The sequence below is a fragment of the Podarcis raffonei genome, chromosome 13, assembly GCF_027172205.1.
Source record: "Podarcis raffonei isolate rPodRaf1 chromosome 13, rPodRaf1.pri, whole genome shotgun sequence".
Lineage (NCBI taxonomy): Eukaryota > Metazoa > Chordata > Lepidosauria > Squamata > Lacertidae > Podarcis > Podarcis raffonei.
In genome coordinates, this window is record NC_070614.1 from 54,248,588 (window position 1) to 54,270,980 (window position 22,393).

The 22,393-nt window shown below is 49.5% G+C and overlaps 2 protein-coding genes across 3 annotated transcripts in view; both read right to left on the reverse strand.

Moving 5' to 3' along the window:
* Positions 1-1,912: 1,912 nt before the first annotated feature.
* LOC128400763 (stress-associated endoplasmic reticulum protein 2-like) lies at positions 1,913-5,694 on the reverse strand. Its single transcript, XM_053363227.1, has 3 exons — positions 5,497-5,694; positions 3,663-3,735; positions 1,913-2,493 (listed from the first exon to the last, which is right to left on the reverse strand). Exons 1-3 carry the CDS (start codon positions 5,578-5,580, stop codon positions 2,453-2,455), a joined length of 198 nt encoding a protein of 65 aa, XP_053219202.1. The 5' UTR covers positions 5,581-5,694; the 3' UTR covers positions 1,913-2,452.
* A 4,303-nt stretch (positions 5,695-9,997) lies between these two features.
* LOC128400761 (polyamine-transporting ATPase 13A3-like) overlaps positions 9,998-22,393 on the reverse strand; it is a 54,740-nt gene continuing 42,344 nt past the window's right edge. For both annotated transcript variants that reach the window (XM_053363223.1, XM_053363224.1), the window contains exons 26-33: positions 21,467-21,563; positions 20,923-20,995; positions 19,479-19,650; positions 17,986-18,188; positions 16,981-17,069; positions 15,312-15,392; positions 13,802-13,891; positions 9,998-11,007 (exon numbers count right to left, since the gene is read on the reverse strand). In XM_053363223.1, coding sequence (XP_053219198.1) covers positions 10,843-11,007; positions 13,802-13,891; positions 15,312-15,392; positions 16,981-17,069; positions 17,986-18,188; positions 19,479-19,650; positions 20,923-20,995; positions 21,467-21,563 — 970 coding nt within the window. In that variant the 3' untranslated portion in view covers positions 9,998-10,842. The remainder of the gene's footprint in view (positions 11,008-13,801; positions 13,892-15,311; positions 15,393-16,980; positions 17,070-17,985; positions 18,189-19,478; positions 19,651-20,922; positions 20,996-21,466; positions 21,564-22,393) is intronic.

The window sequence follows — 22,393 nt, forward strand, 5'->3', positions numbered from 1 at the left end:
CTTCTTTCACTGCGCTATGTTCATCCTCTTCTTAACTCCCAGCGCTGCCAATCTCTTTTCTTAGATGGGTCAGACCAAAGGGTAGCACAAAGGAAACGTATAAAAGGGGTTTTTTTTATGACAGAAGTTTAATTTTTGACAATGCGCAAAACCCAATTTGCTTTATCCATTTATTTTTTGTTCCAGTGTGCTGAGTTGATGGGTTTCCAAAATCAACCACCCACTGCAACCCCAAGACCGCATTCCAACCCAGTCGGATTTCTGGGTCCCATTGTATTTGCTTACCTTGACTCTTGTTTGAAATCCTAGTGTCTGTCCCCCCAGTTTGAAGAAGGTAATTTCAGAAGTTCTCGGCTGCTTCGGATTTCACCCTCCAGAAACTAAACAGCACCAGTCTCAATCTGTTTACTTCTGTTAATTTCAAGAAGGATGGTAGAGGCTTTTGTATGCCACCACAGCGGCAAGACTTTTATTAGCCAAAAACTGGAAATTGCAAGAGATACCAACAATAGAAGAATGGCAGATGAAGATGTTGGACTTTTTGGAGCTGGCCGACCTGACTGGAATAATCCGCGACCGGAAAGAAGAGGAGCATCAAGAAGATTGGGAGAAATTCAAAGAATATCTAGCTAAATATTGTAATTTAAGATAAATTCTTGGAAGTAATAAATAGGCTTTGGGGTAGAATAAGAACATGTGTTAGTAATTATTATGGATTTGAATATTAATAAAGGAGATGAGGTTAATATTATTAGAAATATGTATTTGGAGAACTGTTAAACTGGGGATATAATGAAATTCAGTCAGAGGGGATTTGAGGAAGTCAGTTATTAATGTAATGAAATTAGGAATTTGAAGCAATATTTTTTTCTTTGTGTTATTTTTTTGTTGTGTGTTTTGTAATGTTTTTCTTTTTTATCTTTTATGTGATAAATGTGAAAATCAATAAAAAAAATTGGGGGGGGGGAAGGATGGTGGAGGCAGAACATAGCCATCACAACTAGTAAACCACAGAAATCCCTCTCCGCCACAAATCTGTACAATTCTCTTTTCAAGACATCCGGGTTAGTGGTGACCACTGCCTCCTGGAGGAGCGAGTTCCAGTTCAACTATGCACAAGGGGACTTTCCACCTACATGCTGCTCATGAGACCAGGGCCCTGCGGGATCTGATTTCTTTCTGCAGGGCCTGTAAGACAGAGTTGTTCCGCCTGGCCTTTGGCTTGGATCAACTTGATCCCCTTCTCCTTTTTCCTTTCTCCTTCTGTGATGGAACCCCTATTTGGGGACTTCCCTGGCTTTTTTCTGGCCCACATAGGACCAGTCTGGATAGTTAGCCTTGGTGAAGACTTGACGTTTTCATCCCCCCAAAAGTTTTTGATTTGTTCTACTGAAATGAGGCTGCATTTTAATGTTGTATTTTAATCTTGTTTTTAAGTTGTTTTTCAATCAATTGTTTTTATACCAGTGTTAGCCACCCTGAGCCTGGTCTTGGCTGGGGAGGGTGGGGTATAAATAAAATTTAATAATACCGTCTTTTTCGCTCTATAAGACACACCAGACCACAAGACGCACCTAGTTTTTGAAGGAGGAAAACAAGAAAAAAAATATTCTGAATCTCAGAAGCCAGAACAGCAAGAGGGATCGCTGCGCAGTGAAAGCAGCGATCCCTCTTGCTATTCTGGCTTCTGGGATAGCTGCACAGCCTGCACTCGCTCCATAAGACGCACACACATTTCCCCTTACTTTTTAGGAGGGAAAAAGTCAAGTCTTATAGAGCAAAAAATACGGTAATAATTTCTACTGACTGGTCTGTGATGGATCTTTAAGGCAACTAGGCCTGTCATTTCCTGGCCTGGCGAACGGCAGACGAGGCAAATGGATTTGGAGACACACACAAACACCCCTCTCTGTGGTGACACTATTTATTAAGAAATTGAGAATTACTTGGGTTTGTGGCAAAGATTCCAACAAGGCGATTTTATTTTATTTATTCAGCGGCTCGACCGGAATGGTGAGGGAGGATGAACTGCAGGTTGGTAACGGGTTGAGAGGAATGTGGGATCCGGAACAAGCCTCCCCAACTCTGCACCCCGTCCTCCAACCCCAAATGCCGCAAACCGGCTGTCGACCTTCCTCCTTGTTGCAAGGCATCGTTTCAGTTCCAAAGGAAAAAGCCCCGCGCTTCCACGAGGCGAAGGGGAGAGGAGACGGATCGCCCCTGTTCAGTCCAGCGTCCCTCCGAAGTGGTCAACAGCTCAAGGGACAGAGAGCGGGGAGGGAATCGGTTCAGGGGTCTCACGAGAGCAGGCAGGGAGGGAGTGATCTGGTTCTTGGAAGCAGGCAGAGGAAGACTGTCATGGCTGTAACTTGGGAGGTCCAGAAAAGATCCCACAGTTCCCTGAGAGCAGGATTGGTGGCGGCAGTTGGAAAAGCATCCCGTCTTCTCCCCATTAACCTCCAAGTCGGATGCTTTGGATAATCTGGAAGATGGCTGTGAAGATTAAGAGGGGGAAACGTAAGAATAAGATGCTTGGATCCGGCCAGCGGGCTCACCCATTCCAGGGTCCTGTCCACAAAGGGCAGAACAGCTTTACATTTCAATACAGTGGTACCTCGGGTTAAGTACTTAATTCGTTCCGGAGGTCTGTACTTAACCTGAAACTGTTCTTAACCTGAAGCACCACTTTAGCTAATGGGGCCTCCTGCTACCGCCGCGCCGCCGGAGCACGCTTTCTGTTCTCATCCTGAAGCAAAGTTCTTAACCCGAGGTACTATTTCTGGGTTAGCGGAGGTACCACTGTAATCTTAAATTATTGTTGTTCATTCCCCCTGCCTGCACATCAAGCGGTGTGTGAATTTTATGAAATTAACTAAAAATTTCACGTGGGGAACAGCAGGTAATACATATAATAACAATAATAAATAATAATAATTTAACCAGACCTTTTCAGTAAGTGTTTCTTGTCAATGAGGGACGCGGGGGGCTCTGTGGGTTAAACCACTGAGCCTCTTGGGCTTGCCGATTGGAAGGTCGGCGGTTCGAATCCCCACAACGGGGTGAGCTCCCGTTGCTCGGTCCCTGCTCCTGCCAACCTAGCAGTTTGAAAGCACACCAGTGCAAGTAGATAAATAGGTACCGCTCCGGCGGGAAGGTAAACGGCGTTTCCGTGCGCTGCTCTGGTTTCTGTCACGGTGTTGCGTTGCGCCAGAAGCGGTTTAGTCCTGCTGGCCACATGAGCCGGGAAGCTGTCTGTGGACAAAATGCCATCTCCCTCGACCTGAAAGTGAGATGAGTGCCGCAACCCCGGAGTCTGTCTTTGACTGAACTTAACCGTCCAGGGGTCCTTTACCTTTTACCTTCTTGTCCATGTTAAGTGAATTTATCTTTCCATGTCTCTTTCATAACCTTTGTGTACACTGCTTAAGCAATATCTAAATTGTCGAAATAAATGAGTAAAAATGTTCTTCTTGGACTGGTTGCTCTCTCTTGTGCCCCCCCCCCCACATTTTATCCTCATTTTTGTGAGGATAAAATGGGAAGTCGCATTTGCAACCCTGAGCTTTTTAAGGAAAAGAGAGACACTGTGGCGGGTTGGGCTGGATGACCCCTGGGGGTCCCTTTCAATTCTATGAGAATCTGTTAATAAATGGGGAAATTACCTGATCCGCAGACCACGAAGACGAAGAGGGCCAGGAGCCAGGGGCCGACGGGGGCTTTTTCCTCTTGGGGTGTCTTCGCACAAGGGAAAGAGACCAGGAGAGGGTTAGAGAGATCATCTACCACCTGCGATTCCTTCTATTAGCTTACGATGGGATAAATCTGGGCTTATTCCTGCCTGCTCCCCTTTCCTGCAGCCTCAAACTGAGCGTCTGGGGGGGGGGGAGCGCACCCGTGAGGACAGGAGGGGACACAACTTTCCTAGGTGACTTCCCTCACATTCCCAAAATTCCCTTTTAATGCTCCCCCCCCCCATTTGATCATTGGACAGCAAAGCAGAGATGGGCTCAGAGACCATTATTATTATAATACTTATCTATACCTCCCCCCGTTTTCCCCCCAGAAAACTGGGACTCGAGGCGGCTTACGCAAACTAAACCGGCGCAGATGAAACACAAGTAGCTAAAAACGTAGAAAATATAATATAATGCGTTTTTAGCTTTCTGCAACTCTTCTAGGTTTACCCCTATTGAAATGCAGATAATAAACACAGGGCAAAATCAGAAAACTGGCAGAAGAGGTCCTGGAAATTAATAGAAACTAATTGGGGGGGGGTGTCCTTCCAAGGATAGACCCCCCCTATTCCAGCCCCCTTAAGAGACAATTGCAAACACCCCCCCCCCAAAATCAGGCTTTTCCTAAGCAACCCTTCCACCGGTCATGGTGCAACTCCGCTCCCCTTTCCGCAGAAGACCCCAGGGTGCTCAAATGGGGAGGGGGGCCTTTGCTCCCAGAGAATTCAGGGTGCATGGATAGGGTTGCAGCCTCAGACTTACCTGGGTTTTTTTTGGGGGGGAGACTTCAGGTGACCCTCCCTATTCCCCTCCAAACCTCATTTCCAAACCTCATCTCTCCTGACCTAAGCTGCTCCCCCCATATTTGCAAATATCTCAAACCGGGGTGTGTGTGTTCTGAGATAAATAATTCCTTGCTTCCCCAATTCTTCATCTCCCCCCAAGCCCAGGTGCTCCTCCCCCATTGCAAACTCCCCCTCCCCACTTTCTCCCCCCCATTGCAAACTCCCCCTCCCCACTTTCTTTTTTTCTTTTTTTAAAATGATCTTTATTGCTTTTCATAACATAACACTTCCCCCTCCCCACTTTCACCCCCCATTGCAAACTCCCCCTCCCCACTTTCACCCCCCATTGCAAACTCCCCCTCCCCACTTTCTCCCCCCCATTGCAAACTCCCCCTCCCCACTTTCTCCCCCCCATTGCAAACTCCCCCTCCCCACTTTCTCCCCCCCATTGCAAACTCCCCTCCCCACTTTCACCCCAGTGCAAACTCCCCCTCCCCACTTTCACCCCCCATTGCAAACTCCCCCTCCCCACTTTCTCCCCCCCGTGCAAACTCCCCCTCCCCACTTTCACCCCCCATTGAAAACTCCCCCTCCCCACTTTCTCCCCCCCATTGCAAACTCCCCTCCCCACTTTCACCCCAGTGCAAACTCCCCCTCCCCACTTTCACCCCCCATTGAAAACTCCCCCTCCCCACTTTCTCCCCCCCATTGCAAACTCCCCCTCCCCACTTTCACTCTCCCAGTGCAAACTCCCCCTCCCCACTTTCACTCTCCCATTGCAAAGTCCCCCTCCCCACTTTCTCCCCCCCATTGCAAACCCCCCCTCCCCACTTTCACTCTCCCAGTGCAAACTCCCCCTCCCCACTTTCACTCTCCCATTGCAAAGTCCCCCTCCCCACTTTCTCCCCTTTCCGATTCCCCCTCCCTAGTTCACCCCCCACCTATTGCAAACTCCCCCCAGCCCCCCCCCCATATACCGGGGCCCGATGGAGGCCCCCCCTCTGAGTGATGCTCTTGCTGTGCCTCTCGTTGGCCACTTTCATCCTTTGCACCCCAGACATGGCGGCGAGTTGGGGGGGCTGGTCAAGGTGGGGGGTGGGCACAGACCACCACCTCTGGAGCAGCTGCCGCTGTTGTCGTGGCGCCTTGGGCGGGGGGCCCGCCTCCTTTCCCACCCCCCACCCCGGCTCCTCCCCGCGCAGGCGCAGCTTCCTGACGCCGCCCAGGAGGCCGCCATGTTGGCCTTTGCCCACAGTACCGCCGCCACCTAATAGAAGGGCCAAGTTCTCCCCGAAGCCACCAAGGCGTACCGTATTTCTCCTAGTAGGGAGGCACATTGTTGTAGAACAGGGGGGAAAGTTTGAAAAAGAGCCACCAAAACGAAGAGAGCGATTCCTTCTTAGCCTAGGAGGAAAGTATTGCAGCTTTTGGGGTTTTCCAGTGTAATAAATGAAAATCTGCCCGTATTCCCTTATGGGGGACACAAGAGCCTTTATAGAGTCCTTTGTAGGTTCTCCTTTGTAGGAGGAAAGAACAGAGGCCAAGCAGAGAATATTGAGAAGCAAAGCAGCTCGTAAGCCTGATCTTTATTGAACTGTTGCAACAGGGTGCCCCCCTCACACGCAGGAGAAGGAGGACCCCGAACCAAGGTGTGCCCGCCCTTATATAGGCATTTTAAATTGCCCGCCCTGGAGTCCAAGACCACCCCCAGAAACATCATGCCTACATCACAGAAAAGGCGGTCTACAGCAGAAATCTGAGTGTGTTGTTTACCTCCTGTCTGGCAGGTTACCTGTTAATGGTCACTTGATTGGATACCCTGGGTAGCCTGGCCAGTCTGTTGTAATGACAAATACTTAGTTCCTGAGCCAGGTCACAGGCTCACCCTATTCATACACAGACATACCCTTAAGACAGGATTTGTAAAGGAAAAGACAATGGGGAGGTTTTTCCATTTTCCTTCGCTCTTGCAGAGAAAACATTTGATCAGTTTGGGAGTTAAAAATGGTTTCAGGACTGTCTTCCTGTGCTGCTTCAGACATGTGGTTTATATATTTATGTACGTGTTTGCTTGGTACATTTATGAACATTTATTAAATATACCTTAAATTTTTTATTTCACCAGTTTGAAGAAGTGGCTCGTGTTATGTACTGAAGTTCTCACCCTGGGCCAGCAGGGGTTATGCAAATGAAGGATCGAAAGTGACGTTCAGTGATTGGATAGTTTTAGAAAGTTGCAACAGTTACGTTGTTCTGGAGCTCTATATACCGTATTTTTTGCTCTATAAGACTCACTTTTTCCCCTCCTAAAAAGTAAGGGGAAATGTGTGTGCGTCTTATGGAGCGAATGCAGGCTGCACAGCTATCCCAGAAGCCAGAACAGCAAGAGGGATCGCTGCTTGCACTGCGCAGCGATCCCTCTTGTTGTTCTGGCTTCTGAGATTCAGAACATTTTTTTCTTGTTTTCCTCCTCCAAAAACTAGGTGCGTCTTGTGGTCTGGTGTGTCTTATAGAGCGAAAAATACGGTATGCAGGCTGACTGAGCTCTTCAGTTCAGTTCTATTCTGACCTCTGAATAAACAAGAGCTGTTGAAGAATCGCTGTGTCGTCTGATATGTTCGCCCACAACTTAACAGCTCGGATCCTGTTTGCCGGTTTCCCATTTAGGCAACTGTTCAGCGCTGTGAGCTTAGGAGGCTAGACTGGCCTGATCCAGCGGGGCTCTTTCTTTTCCATCCCAAATACAAAGCAAATTCCCCGACCGATGGAGAACCTGCAAAGGACTCTATAAGGGCTCCTGTGTCCCTCGTAAGGGCAGATTTTCGTTTATTACCAATGAAAGGGACCAGAAAAAGCACAAGGCCCCCCACCCCAAAAAGCAATTCCGATATTTTTGCTCCGCCTTGTTTTGACATTCTAATTCCCCTGCGCTTGGCAAGGCTGCAAAAAGATCTACTGCCCTCGTCATCCGTAGTACTGCAGTGTCAGCACAAACTCCTGTCAGGTGCAGCGCATGCAGAAACGGTCGTTTCGAAGCCTGTAAATAAAATTAATCCGTTCCCATTATTCCTTTTTGGGGCAAAAACAAGTGTGGGAAAATAACTTCCACACTATCTCTCCAGAACTTCTGGAAGGAAAGAAGAATTAGAGAGAGAGAGAGAGAGAGAGAGAGAGAGAGAGAGAGAGAGAGAGAGATTTTCTCCCACAATCAACAATAATATAGAGGGTTTTTTAAAAAAAAAATTCTATGAATTTTATAATAAATAAAATTGATTAAACGTGTTAATACGAATGGAAATCAAAACACCTGTAGCTGTTGATAAGGGATTAAGATCAAGGCTGAATGTAATTGGATGAAACAAAAACATCTCACCTTGAAATCTACCACACGGGAGGCCATCCAAAATGTATAATTGGCTTTATAACCGATATATATATGAATCTGAATTGCCATTTGAAATGGATAACATGTGGTTTATATCGGATTTTAGTAACTGAAAATTAAAAAAATAATTAGTTACAAAAAAATCCAACAACGTAGAAGTTTTACATATAATAATCTTTGTTTATTTATTTCCTTTTTTTAAAAAAAAGAAAGCCAGTGAAAGAAAAAGTAGTTTAAAAGCCGCCCCCGCCCCCCCCTTTGGAGGCAGTGGCTTCCTGTTCCTTGATCCCGAAAGAGGGGCACAGGGCCCCCACCCAAAGGTTCTGCTTCACCCCCCAAATTGCCAGAGGAGGAGCAAGGTATCCCAAAGAGACCAGCCCCGTGTCAGACTTCACCCACCCACCCCAAAAGAACCCACTTAAAAACCCTGACTCTTGTGCAGAGGTAATTAACATCGTAATACTAATTCCTGGTACCGTTAAAAACAGGGCAGGTGGGGCGTTTATGGGGGCTGGAGGAAGGGAGGAAAGGGGGGGGGGACGTACCAGCTAACCGTTGCTGTGCAGCACAATCGAATCCCGTGTGCACCTGACTCGCGCAATTTCAGCCATGCGCAGCTGAAACGGCGCAAGTCGAATCCAGGCGAGGTGGAGAGTTCGAGGGCTGTTTCCGCACCAGGTCCACCAGGGCGTAAAGAGCCTCTAAGCCAGGCGTCAGCAAACACACCGTGCCTTGGACCGCTGTCTCCAGCGCCGATTGCGCGGTGGGCCGGAGGAGCACCGGAAACTTACCGGCACTGCGCTGCGCGGCCGCCCACTTCCGGGTCGGAGGAGCACCGGAAATAGCTTATGTGCATGCGCGTTATTTGCGCATGTGCACACACTATTTCTGGCGCACTTCCGGGTCGGAGGAGCGCCAGAAATAGCTTGCGCGCATGTGCACGGGCCTCCTCCGACCTGGATCTGCACCGGAAATAATGCTTGCGCATGTGCAAATAATGCTTGCGCATGCACACAGGCTATTTCTGGTCTCCTCCGACCCGGAAGTGGGTGGCCGCGCAGCGCAGCACCAGTAAGAGCGGGTGGCGGGGGTCGCCATGGGCCGAATAAACGAGTCCCACGGGCCTGATCCGGCCCGCGGTCCTTAGTTTGGGGACCCCTGCTCTACGCTCTCTGATATCCTTGGGGAGTGAGATGCCTGCTCATTGCCTCAGCTGTGGTATGTTCATTGACATCCAAGTTCCTGCACTGCCACACACACCCCAGGTACCCTAGAGCCCCGCAAAGTCGGCTTCTGCTTATTTATTCTGTAAAATCCATGCGCCGATTGATGGCAAGCGCCTCAAAGCGGTTTCTCCCAAAAGATGAAACTACGAAACTGAGGGGAACTTGATCAACGGCAGCAATTTAAAACATACAGTCATACCTCATGTTGCACCCGCTTCATGTTACCGTATTTTTCGCCCCATAAGGCGCACCGGACCATAAGGCGCACCTAGTTTTTAGGGGGGGGGGAATCAAGAAAAAACATCTTATTCCCCCCCCCCAGCCCCAAAGAGGCCAGTGGGATCCATCCCGCTGGCTGTCTTAGCTTCCTCTTTAGCCGCGCACAACCTCTCCAGCCGGGAGAGGCTGCGCACGGCTTCGTTTTTAGCCGCGGGGCTGGGGTGGGGGAAGCCCGAGCTTCCCCCGACCCCAGTCCCCATAACAGGTCCAGGAGCGGAGGCAAGGTTGCGAAGCCTTTGGAGCGCAGCGCGAGTTCCTGCTGCGCTCCAAAGGCTTCGGGCGGCTATCCCTGAAGCCTGGAGAGCGAGAGGGGTCGGTGCGCACTGACCCGTCTCGCTCTCCAGGCTTCAGCGAAAGCAACGCGAAGCCTCCGGAGCGTGGAGGGTGCGCTCCCTCTGCACTTTAGAGGCTTCGCGTTGCTTTCGCTGAAGCCAAGGAGCCTGCATTCGCTCCATAGGACGCACACACATTTCCCCTTCATTTTTGGAGGGGGAAAAGTGTGTCCTATAGAGTGAAAAATACGGTACGTTCTTTCAGGTTACGTCCCACCGGAAGTACCGGAAAGGGTTGCTTCTGGGTTTTGCCACTCGTGCATGCGCAGAAGCGCAAAACGATGTCATGTGCATGTGCGACGAATCGCAACCCGCGCATGCGCAGACGCTCTGCTGCGGGTTGTGTCCTTTTCATGGTGCGAATGGGCCTCCAGAACGTATCCCGTTCGCAACCAGAGGTACCACTGTAGTGAAAAGCTGAAACCGGTTGAAATTCCAAGTCGGGTTTCTAAGTGCCCGGTCAGGCTTGCCTAAAGGAGAACGCTTTTAAGTAGGCGCTGAAAGGGGCACAGCTGAAAGCGCTCGCTTTGGGATCAATCGGCAGGGAGTTCCAAAGTCTGCCGGCACTGCCGCACCGAACGATCGAGGGCTTGCGAGCGCAGGAAACGGGGGTTATGCAGCCCCGATCCTGCCGATTGAAGAGGCTGAGTGGGCAAATGTGGAGCGATGAGGCGATCTCGGAGGCTAAGGGCCTGTTAAACTCCCCCCGCTTTGCTTGCTGGGCTCTGGGGGTACAGGGGATTCCCACCCCCCCGGCGCTTGGGTGACTCCCAACGTTTGGATACACGCCATTTCCACGTATGCGCAGAACCCTCGGAGCCGAACCGCTGCTGCGCAAGACGCAACCGTGCCGCACGAAACGCTACATGGCTTGGAGCGTAGGGTCTCGTCACGGCCGCCTTACAGAGAGAAATAGCAGCTTGCAAACTGCAGTTCCCAAGAGGCGCTTCCCCTCAATGCAGCCCCAGCGAGGAAAGGGTGTGGAATAAATAATAACGATAATAGAAGCTCGGAGCCGTTTTCCCGGCAAGGACTGCGGCTGCAGCAACACAAGGGCCTCTTCGCCTTGCGCACCCGGTTCCTGCGGGGTCCGTCGCCCTATCAGGCGCTGCTCTCGGCGGGGGGCACCTGGGCCCGGGTGCTCGTCTGGGGCTGGGGCGGCCAGTCCGGGTCGAAGAGGAGCTCCTGGGCCAGGCGCTTGTATTTGGCCCGGGGAGGGGCGTTCCGGCGGCAGGAGTAGCCAGGCGCCCCCTCGTCCAGCTCCAGCTGCAATGGGGAGAGGGGAAGGGAGTCAGTATCTTTGGACAGCTCTGGGAGCCCAGAATCGAGAACTGTGATTGAAGGGAAAGTGAAATTACTGAAGGCCGCATACAGCATACTATCAGAATGGGAGACGAAAGATGAAGAGGTAAAATCAGTTATGATTAAATGGGCGCAAGATGTAGGCCACAATATTATGATGGAAGATTGGGGGAAATTATGGAAAACTGATTTAAAATTTACAGGTTGTTCCCTACTGTAGGAGAATTACATGAAGATGATGTACAGATGGTACACGACACCAGTGCAGTTTGGGAAAATGTACAAAACTAGGTCAAATATATGTTGGAAGTGTAAGGAAAAGGAGGGGACATTTTATCATATGTGGTGGGATTGTAATGTAATTTTAAAAAAATTGGGAAATGATATACCACGAATTGAAGAAAGTGTTCCATTTAACATTTGTTAAAAAACCTGAAGCGTTTTTGTTAGGGATTGTAGGGAAAGATCTGCCAAAAAAGCTGAAAAACATCTTTGTGTATGCAACAACGGCCGCGAGAGTTTTAATAGCACAAGGATGGAAGACTGAAGAAACCCCAACTAAAGAATCATGGCAAGAAAAACTGATGGACTATGCAGAACTGGCAAAACTGACATATAAGCTACGGGATAACTGTGACTTTAAAGATGAATGGGAACCCTTTACAAAGTATTTGAAGACGCCACAAAGCAAACTGGACTCCTTGCCTGGCTTTGAATAAACATTCACAAACTTTTCCATTGATGATAATCAGCTAAATAGTTTGAGGATCTTTACAAGTTTGTAACATGCAGAAAACAGCATTCTTAGAGAAATCAAAGACTGGAACTGAGGGAAGGCGGGGGGTGGGGGTGGGTGGGTTTTGTGGGGGGGAGGGAGGAAAAACAGGGCAGGAAAAAACAAGGATGATATGTTTCTGGATAATATGTTTTGTTTTAATTTTGAATAAAAAAAGTAAAACAAAAAACAAAAACAAGAATCGAGAACTGTTTTCCCCAAAAGACAAAACCAGCAAGAATCCTGGTGGCTAAGTATTGGAAAGGGAATCAGTTACCCACTAAGGGAGAATGGCTATGTAAGCTTTCAGAACATTTAGAATGAGCCAAATGGACAGATATAATAAGGCAAAAACCCAAAAGGGAAGTGAAAAAGGAATGGGAGTGCCTGAAGGAATACCTTAAAAGCCAAGGTTTGAGGACAGAAATCTGGCCGAGTCTAGAATAACCTTGTGAAGTGAAAGGATAAGAAAGAGGGATTTATATCTAGATGCTAGGATAGAGAAGATCAGGAAGACAAGAAAACAGGAAGACACAATGGGAGGTAAAGGAGGTGCTGTGGGATTGGTGGAAGTCAATGTTTGTTTTTCTTTTTAGTGTTTATATTATTAATTTGAAAGATATGGATTTGTTGTTGTTTTTTTGTACACTGGTTTTTGTGTTTTGTGTATTGTTACTTTTTAGTGTTGTTGTTGTGTGGAAAATATTAATAAAATTTGCTTTAAAAATTAAAAAGAGAGAGAGAGAACCGTTTCCCCCAACAGATGGCACTCTTGAGAGCCGAGAACTACGTTTCCCACGCACCCGGTCAGCCCTCCTCCAAGTAACATTGTCTACAAAGGCTTCCCCCCCTTCTCAGGACTTGTGCGACACAGTACCTGGCACCCTCCCACTTAAATGCGGTTGCTGTGTGGCAGGGGGTTGGGCTAGATGATCCCTGGGGTTCCCTTCCAACCCTGCAGTTCTGTGATTCTATGACCTCAGAAGGTGGTGGACTCTCCTGTTTTTTTGGGGGTGGGTGGGGTAACAGAGGTTCGAAGGCCGCCTGTCAGAGAGTCTTTAGTGGTGAATCCTTCTCTGAGAACCTTGGGGATCCAAAGATGTGGGGAGCAGATGATGATGATGATGATGATTATGATGATGATAATAATAATAATAATAATAATAATAATAATAATAATTTATTATTTGTACCCTGCCCATCTGGCTGGGTTTCCCCAGCCACTCTGGGCGGCTTCCAACAAAATATTAAAAACACATTAAATCAGGGGTCAGCAAACTTTTTCAGCAGGGGGCCGGTCCACTGTCCCTCAGACCTTGTGGGCGGCCGGACTATATTTTTTTGGGGGGGAAATGAACAAATTTCTATGCCCCACAAATAACCCAGAGATGCATTTTAAATAAAAGCACACATTCTACTCATGTAAAAACATGCTGATTCCTGGACCGTCCGCGGGCCGGATTTAGAAGGCGATTGGGCCGCATCCTGCCCCTGGGCCTTAGTTTGCCTACCCATGCATTAAAACATCAGACATTAAAAACTTCCCTGAACAGGGCTGCCTTCAGATGTCTTCTAAACGTCAGATAGTTGTTTATTTCCTTGACATCTGATGGGAGGGCGTTCCGCAGGGCAGGCGCTATGGATCATTGTTCTCCCCGCACATCAGTCAAGTAACCCAGCAGCCTTGGAGCCCCAACCCACAGAATCTATGGGGTTCAGACACGCCCTCCCACTGGCTGCTCCCCACACCCTGCCCTCCTCCTCACAAGAGGAGGAGAGGCAGCATGGTTTAGTGGTTAGAGTGTCGGACTGGGGCCTGGGGGAAACCCGCTGGGAAATGAGCTTGGCGGCCAGCCCCGCACTCTCAACCTCGCCTCCTTCACAGGGTCGTTGTGGGGAGAGCGGCGCACGCCACTTTGAGCTCGCTGCGGGAAAAGGAGGGATGTAAAGCAACAAACCCACAAACTGTCGGTCTGCCCTTACCTGGGGGTAGGTGGCCCGGTTCGGATACTCGTACTTCCTCCTCGTGTAGCAAACCCGCTGCCACAGGGTGTCACAGTCGCAGACAAAGTTCTAGGCGATATAAGAATTAAAGAGACCCGGCGTGCGAGTTTTTATTTTGTTTTAAAAACGTCCCAATATTCATGGCGTCGAACCTTTGGCTTGAACGCCTCCGTGAATGTTCCCTGCATTTTGTGACTCTCACGCCTCCCTCCTTTTGATGCACCCCAGGGAAGTTGATACCAATGTACCATATTTTTCGCTCCATAAGATGCACCTAGTTTTTAGAGGAGAAAAACAAGAAAAAAAATATTCTGAACGAAACAGTGGATGTATGATTTTTGTGGTTCATGCTGTGGCCACAGACATGTGATTTGACGGTGAGTTTGGGGTAAAATGCAAAAATTCTGAGGATCCATGTGGATCCGTGCTTTGTAACCACGTTTTTGCACCACTGCAGCCCCACAAAACAGTGGGTGCGAGATTTTTTGGTGCAAGCTGCAGCCATGCACATGCTATGTGATCTGATGGTGAATTTGGAGTGACCCAATGCAAAAATCCTGAGGATCCATGGGCTTTTACCTCCCCACTCCCAGGCAGCCTCCTTTATCTCTAGCGTCCCTTATCTCCCTCCTGATCACTTATCGATCAGCTGTTTCCTTTCAACACTCCCTTCCCTCTGGTTTGCCTTAGTGTCTTTTCCTTCGCTGGAACAGTTTTTGCTCCTCCTTTTCTTCTAATTTCTCTCCTCATTGCTTTAGTCTTTCTGTCTCCTCTCCTTGTAAATTCGCTGTCATTAACTCCCCGCTCCCAGGCAGCCTCCTTTATCTGTAGCGTCCCTTATCTCACTCCTGATCGCTTGCCAATCAGCGGCTTTGTTTCAACACCCACTTCCCTTTAAAAAAAAAAAGCACGATCTGCTTTTCGCCCCTGGGCAATTCGGCTCCAGGGACCACGCATTCGCTCCATAAGACACACCGACATTTTCCCTTACTTTTTAGGAAGAAAAAAGAAGTGCATCTTACGGAGTGAAAAATACGGTATCTTGATATCCCTTGGCCTGTAACCTGATGTATGGAGAATGGCGTTTGGCGTTTGAGGATTCCTCGGTTGCTGTGTCTGAACTGCTACCTAAGTTTCATTCTGATACGTCTCTGGGCGGCCTTTTCGAACCGGCTCTTCCAAACCACTGGCTGGCAGGGCTGCCCTATTGCCATAGCTGTAATAAACGCTGGGAGGGTCCTTTCTGGATTAATATTTTTATTTAAGAGGCGGCCCCTCACCTGCGTAACAAACAATGCAGGATAGAAGCAAACTCTTGCAGTACAGGTTAAGGAGGGAGGCGAACAGAGAGAACGACAGGCTTGGTCTGTTACGGGACAGAGACTTGGAAACCCAAATTGGGGAGAGGAAAAGAGCCCACCCACCCTCCTGCCCCCTCGGCAAACACCCCCAAGAGGGGAGCAGGATCCTTCCCCTCTCCCCGACTCACCTCCAGGGAGAGGGACAGCGCCAGGTTGCTCAGCGTCAAGGCCAGCAGGATGAGTCTCCACTCAAAGGGGATGCAAGCCAGCTGGAAAAAGAGGGGGCAGTGAGTCTTGCTTTCCTTCTATGGCAGAGGTTCCCAAAATGAGCTGGAGGACCCTTCAGTGGTCCGGGGGTTCCTTAGAGGGATGCTAAGAGCCAAGCTTTGAAAAGCTGTTATCCCTGGCTCACGTTCAGCCAATTTATAGTTGTATAAATGACACCTGAAGGAGCATCTCCAACCCCATTGTTCAGCCACGACACGGAGGTCCAGCTCCGAGGGCCTTCTGGCGGTTCCCTCCCTGCAGGAAGTGAGGTTAAAAGGAACCAGGCAGAGGGCCTTCTCGGTGGTGGCACCCTCCCATCAGATGTCAAGGAGATAAAGAACTATCTGACTGGAGGCAGCCCTGTTTAAAGGTAAAGGGACACCCAACCATTAGGTCCAGTCGTGACCGACTCTGGGGGTTGCGACGCTCATCTCGCTTTACTGGCCGAGGGAGCCGGCGTATAGCTTCCGGGTCATGTGGCCAGCAGGACTAAGCTGCTTCTGGCGAACCAGAGCAGCGCACGGAAACGCCATTTACCTTCCCGCCAGAGGGGTACCTATTTATCTACATGAACTGGTGTGCTTTAGAACTGCTAGGTTGGCAGGAGCAGGGACCGAACAACGGGAGCTCACCTCGTTGCAGGGATTCAAACTGCCGACCCTCTGATTGGCAAGCCTTAGGCTCTGTGGTTTAGACCACAGCTCCACCCGCGTCCCTTACCCCCGTTTACGGAAGTCTTTAATGTTTGATTGTGTTTTTAATATTCTGTTGGGAGCCGTCCAGAGTGGCTGGGAGAACCCAGCCAGATGGGTGGGGTATTATTATTATTATTATTAATAATAATAATAATAATATCTGCATACTGCCCTTCACCTTGGGGCGGTTCACAGCATAAAAACACAAGGTTAAAGCATTAATCAATTATTAATCAATTATTAATTAATTAATGGATTAAATATTACACCCTCTCCCCTTCGACCAGTCCCCCCCACCGAATCGGCTGCCCCAACCATAGAATCATAGAATCATAGAGTTGGAAGAGACCACAAGGGCCATCGAGTCCAACCCCCTGCCAAGCAGGAAACACCATCAGAGCACTCCTGACATATGGTTGTCAAGCCTCTGCTTAAAGACCTCCAAAGGAGGAGACTCCACCACACTCCTTGGCAGCAAAGTCCACTGTCAAACAGCTCTTACTGTCAGGAAGTTCTTCCTAATGTTTAGGTGGAATCTTCTTTCTTGTAGTTTGGATCCATTGCTCCGTGTCCGCTTCTCTGGAGCAGCAGAAAACAACCTTTCTCCCTCCTCTATGTGACATCCTTTTATATATTTGAGCATGGCTATCATATCACCCCTTAACCTCCTCTTCTCCAGGCTAAACATGCCCAGCTCCCTTAGCCGTTCCTCATAAGGCATCGTTTCCAGGCCTTATGGACCTTAGTGTCGCTCTAGATAAGGCTGCTGGACTTGGGAGTGTCCCAAAATCTGCAACAGGGAGACAGCAGAGCCTCCCCAGTTGCAGAATCCGGAGGGGGCCCCTCCAGCTCACAGCATCCTGGGGCGAGTGGGGGGCAGTTGCGGGCCCCTTACCTCAAAGAATTCATCCAAGGCAGGGATGGGCCAGAGCAGGAGGAAGAGCAGAAAGCCAGAGGTCGCAGCGAGGGAGACGACAAACAGCGCTGAAAAACAGGAGCAAAGTGCCAGCCAGCGGGATTTATAAACTCACTTCGTTTCATAAAGTTTATACACTGCTTGATTGTAAAAAGGAGGGGAAAAACTCACCTCTAAGCAGTTAAGAAAGAATCACAGAAGTGCACTAAGCAATGAATATCATAATCCTTCTTGTTTTGAAATAATAGTTACCGTATTTTTCGCTCTATAGGACACACTTTTCCCCCTCCAAAAATGAAGGGGAAATGTGTGTGCGTCCTATAGAGCGAATGCAGGCTCCTTGGCTTCAGCGATAGCAACATGAAGCCTCCGAAGCGCAGAGGTAGCGCTCCCTCCATGCTCCGGAGGCTTCGCGTTGCTTTCGCTGAAGTGCGCACCGACCCCTCTCGCTCTCCAGGCTTCAGGGATAGCCGCCTGAAGCCTTCGGAGCGCAGCGCGAGTTCCCGCTGCGCTCCGGAGGCTTCAGGTTCCTTTTGCTGAAGCCGGGAGAGCAAGACTCTCCTGGCTTCAGCAGAGAGGGAGAGCTGTGCAGTGCCCCTTCAGCCAAGCAGGAGGAGAAATGGAACGGGCTCCGTTTGTCCTGCCGCTTCGCTGAAGGGGCACTGAGCAGAGAGGGGGAGAATTTTTTTTCTTGTTCTCCCCCTCTAAAACAAGGTGCATCCTATGGTCCAGTGCGTCCTATAGAGCGAAAAATACGGTACTTAAAATTATTGTTCAAATACGTAACTATCATGCAAAAGTATTGTTTTTAAAAGAGCGAGCAGCGGCGGGCAGGCATAGAACCACGTTCCCTGAAACCCCAAAGCCACGCGGAGTCGAGCAATCGCTTAACCTCCCGATCCCTTCCTTGAATTTGGGGTTCCCCCCCGAACCGCATGCAGGGGAATGGGGCCCGAGAGCGCAGCGCGGCGCTGGCGGACTCACCGTTGGTGCGGGTGGGCTGGCGGAAGGGGCGGCCCTTGGCAAAAGCCAGCGCCACGGCCACGTACTGGAAGCAGGAGACGTAGAAGAGGGTGGTGTTTTCGAAGCCGCGCACGGAGTCCTCCTCGTCCTCGCCGCTGCCTTCCGGCGCCAACCCTGCAGTGATGTTCGCCAGGGTTGTGCTGTTGGGAAGAAGGCTGCAGGTCCTGGGGGAGGGAGGAGGAGGATGAGACCCCCGTCAAGCTCGTTTGCTTACACCCCACCTTTCGCAAAAGCTCAAGGCAGCGGACAAAGAGAAAGGCATCTATAACTGCCCAAGAAAGATGTTAAATTATTTTTGTATGCCACAACCGCTGCTCGAATTTTGTTAGCTAAGAATTGGAAAACAGTGGAAGATTGGCAGATGAAGATGATGGACTTTTCGGAGCTGGCCGACCTGACCGGAAGAGTCCGCGACCAGAAGGAGGAGGACTATCAGGAAGAATGGATGAAATTCAAAGACTATTTAGTTAAATATGTTAAGTTAAATTAATTGGAGAAGCTTGCAAATAACAGATAGGCTTAGGACATAACTAGGTAATGGGTGAATTAAGATGTTTAATACCGAATTGGAAAGGAAAATATAATGATGTTAAGTTAATTTTATAAGAATAGTGGTTTTGGAAAACCGTTAAAATGATATACACTGAAATTCAACCAGGGGGATACGAGGAAGTCATTTAACAATGTTATTAAGTTTGGTTTAAATACGGTTGAGATTTATGCTTGTTTAAAAAATGCTTTGGAAAATCAAGCAAAAAATTTGGGGGGAGGGGAAAGGCATCTATATGCTATATAAATATACACGTAACACATTCCAGATGCAGCAAACCAGCTTTCCCCACAGGGGTTTACGATATGGAAAACGAACCATGGAAGGAGAAGAAGGGATGAATATCTTAAGGACGTAAAATTTTAAATTGTAAAACAGAAAATTTAATAAAAATTATATATACAGTGGTACCTCGGGTTAAGTACTTAATTTGTTCCGGAGGTCCGTACTTAACCTGAAACTGTTCTTAATCTGAAGCACCACTTTAGCTAATGGGGCCTCCTGCTGCCGCTGCGCTGCTGCTGCACGATTTCTGTTCTCATCCCGAAGCAAAGTTCTTAACCCGAGGTACTATTTCTGGGTTAGCAGAGTCTGTAACCTGAAGCGTATGTAACCCGAGGTACCACTGTAAAAACACAACACGCATCAGAACAACGAAACGAAACAAACCAATATACCTAACGATGCAGTTAAAGGACATTTTTGAAGTTTTTCGTACAGCACTTAAAAGGTGTGTGACGAAGGAACCAGGTGGGCCTCCCTGGGGAGAGCGTCCCACAAGAAGGGGCCACTGCAGAAAAGGCCTATTTTCATGCTGCTGCCCTCCTGAAGAGCACGGTTGCATAGGCGGTCCTCAAGGTATTGCGCCCTCCCCTGCCCCAGACCCCTCGCCCCAGCCACTCACCCGTTCTCCTGGCTGTGGTACCAAGGCTGTCCCTGGACGAGGAGGAAGGCCCCAACCTGAAAGCCCAGTGACAGAAGGATCTGGGTGAAGACGGACAGCAGGAGCTGGGGCGACACCAGGCTGGTTGGTGGCCGCTGGGGGACCAGCTCCCTCCAGGCTCGGTTCAGGCTCACTGAAGAGGGAGAAGAGGGGTGGGAAGGTGGGGCGGAGGGTCTCACAGCCCCTTCCTCGCCAGGCACCCAGCCCAGATGGGGTGCTGGGGGGCTGAGGTCCCATCCCCCCAAGTCTGCATACAGCAGGCCAGCCACCATTCTACCATAGCTGTCAACTTTTCCCTTTTCTTGCGAGGAATCCTATTCCGAAGAAAGGAATTTCCCTTAAAAACAGGGAAATGTTGACAGCTATGATTCTACACTGTTGTCCCTGGGGAGGGAGGGGGGCACACACAGACTTCCCTCCGAGTGCCCCCCACCCCAGACCTTTACCAGGGCAATGCTGACGCCACCAAATTTTATACATGCTTCGTTGTTAACAATAATAATAATAATTTATTATTTATACCCCACACATCTGGCTGGGCTTCCCCAGCCACTCTGGGAGGCTTCCAACTGAATACAGTGGTACCTCGCAAGACGAATGCCTCGCAAGACGAAAAACTCGCAAGACGAAAGAGTTTTCCGTTTTTTGAGTCGCTTCGCAAGACGAAGTTCCCTATGGGCTTGCTTCGCAAGACGAAAACGTCTTGCGAGTTCTTGCGAGTTTGTTTCCTTTCTCTTAAAGCCGCTAAGTACCGTTAATAGCCGTGCTTCGCAAGACGAAAAATCCGCAAGACGAAGAAACTCGCAGAACGAATTAATTTCGTCTTGCGAGGCACCACTGTATTAAAATACAATAACCTATTAAACATTAAAAGCTTCCCTGAACAGGGCTGCCCTTAGATGTCTTCTAAAAGTCTGGTAGTTGTTGTTCTCTTTGACATCTGAAAGGAGGGCGTTCCACAGGGCGGGTGCCACCACTGAGAAGGCCCTGTGCCTGGTTCCCTGTAACCTCACTTCTCGCAGGGAGGGAACCGCCAGAAGGCCCTCGGAGCTGGATGATGGGGGTGGAGACGCTCCTTCAGGTCTACTGGGCCTTTGAGGCCGTTTAGGGCTTTCAAAGTCAGCACCAACACTTTGAATTATGCTCGGAAACGTACTGGGAGCCAGTGTAGGTCTTTCAGGACCAGTGTTATATGGTCTTTGCGGCTGCTCCCAGTTAATATTTTACTACGTAGCTGATTTAATTGCAAGCCACCCATGCAAGGGGTCCCTGGCCAACTTTGCACCGGACCTTAAATGCTCTGCCATGCCCCTTTAAGCTGTCATGGCTCCCCTGCCGCAAAGGATCGTGGGAGATGTAGTTTGTTAAGGGTGCTAGGAGGTCCCTGTTCCCCTGGACCACTTACTGGTGAAGGCCAATGACATGATGATGGCCACGTCGATGAAGAGGTACTGCACATCTCCCAGGTTGCCCTGAATCTGGAAGAGAAGGGAGAGGTCAGACGCAGCCTTCAGGTCTCACGCAATCCTGCAAATACCTGCCCCTGGGGATTTCCCCCTTGCAGGTCTCCCAAAATAACCTCAGGGTCGTGGGTTTCGTGCCGCATGCCGGCCAAAAGATTCCTGCATTGCAGGGGTTGGACTAGATGACCCCCAGGAACCCTTCGGACTGTACGGTTCTATTAAATACATCTATTAAATAAACTTTTTCTGGCCACTGTGAGAACAAGGTACTGGACTGGACAGGCCCCCCCTTGGTCCGGTCCAGCAGGGCTCTGCATACGGAAGTCTGGGGCGACAGCAGAACCTCCACGCCTAAGAGCAGTCTAGCCCGGAATACTGGAAGGCAGGAAGCAGGCGCGTTGTTGCTGTTCTGTACAGTAGGATGGGCTAGGTAGGCCACCTTGGGCCTGATCCGGCAGCCGTGGTCGCCTCGCGCCTTTTACTCACCGAGTAGAGGAGCAGGACGCTGAGATACTGGATGATGCTGTAGAGAGCCATGAACTTGAAGACGCAGAAGGAGGTGACCAGAGCAGCGCGGCCTTCGCTGGGGATGAGTAGTAATAATAATAATAATAATAATAATAATAATAATAATAATAATAATAATAATAATAATAATTTATTCTTTGTACCCTGCCCATCTGGCCGGGGTTTCCCCTGCCACTGTAGGCGGCTCCCAAGAGAATATTAAAAACACCATAAAACATCAAACATTAAAAACTTCCCTAAAGAGGGCTGCCTTCAGATGTCTTCTAAAAGTCAAATAGCTGTTTATTTCCTTGACATCTAATGGGAAGGCGTTCCACAGGGCGGGTGCCACCACCGAGAAGGCCCTCTGCCTGGTTCCCTGTAACTTGGCTTCTCGCAGGGAGGGAACCACCAGAAGGCCCTCGGTGCTGGACCTCAGTGTCCGGGCAGAACGATGGGGGAGGAGACCCTCCTTCAGATATATTGGGCCTTGAGGCCGTTTAGGGCTTTCAAGGTCAGCGCCAACACTTTGAATTGTGCTCAGAAACGTACTGGGAGCCAATGGAGATCTTTCAGGACTGGTGTTATATGGTCTCCCAGTCCCCAGTCTAGCTGCCGCATTCTGGATTAGTTGTAGTTTCCGGGTCACCTTCAAAGGTAGCCCCACGTGGAGCACATTGCAGTAGTCCAAGCGGGAGATAACCAGAGCATGCACCACTCTGGCGAGACATTCTGCAGGCAGGTAGGGTCTCATCCTGCGTCCCAGATGGAGCTGGCAGACAGCTGCCCTGGACACAGAATTGACCTGTGCCTCCATGGACAGCGGTGAGTCCAGAATGACTCCCAGGCTGCGCACCTGGTCCTTCGGGGGCACAGTTGCCCCATTCTTGTCAGGATCCAACCTCA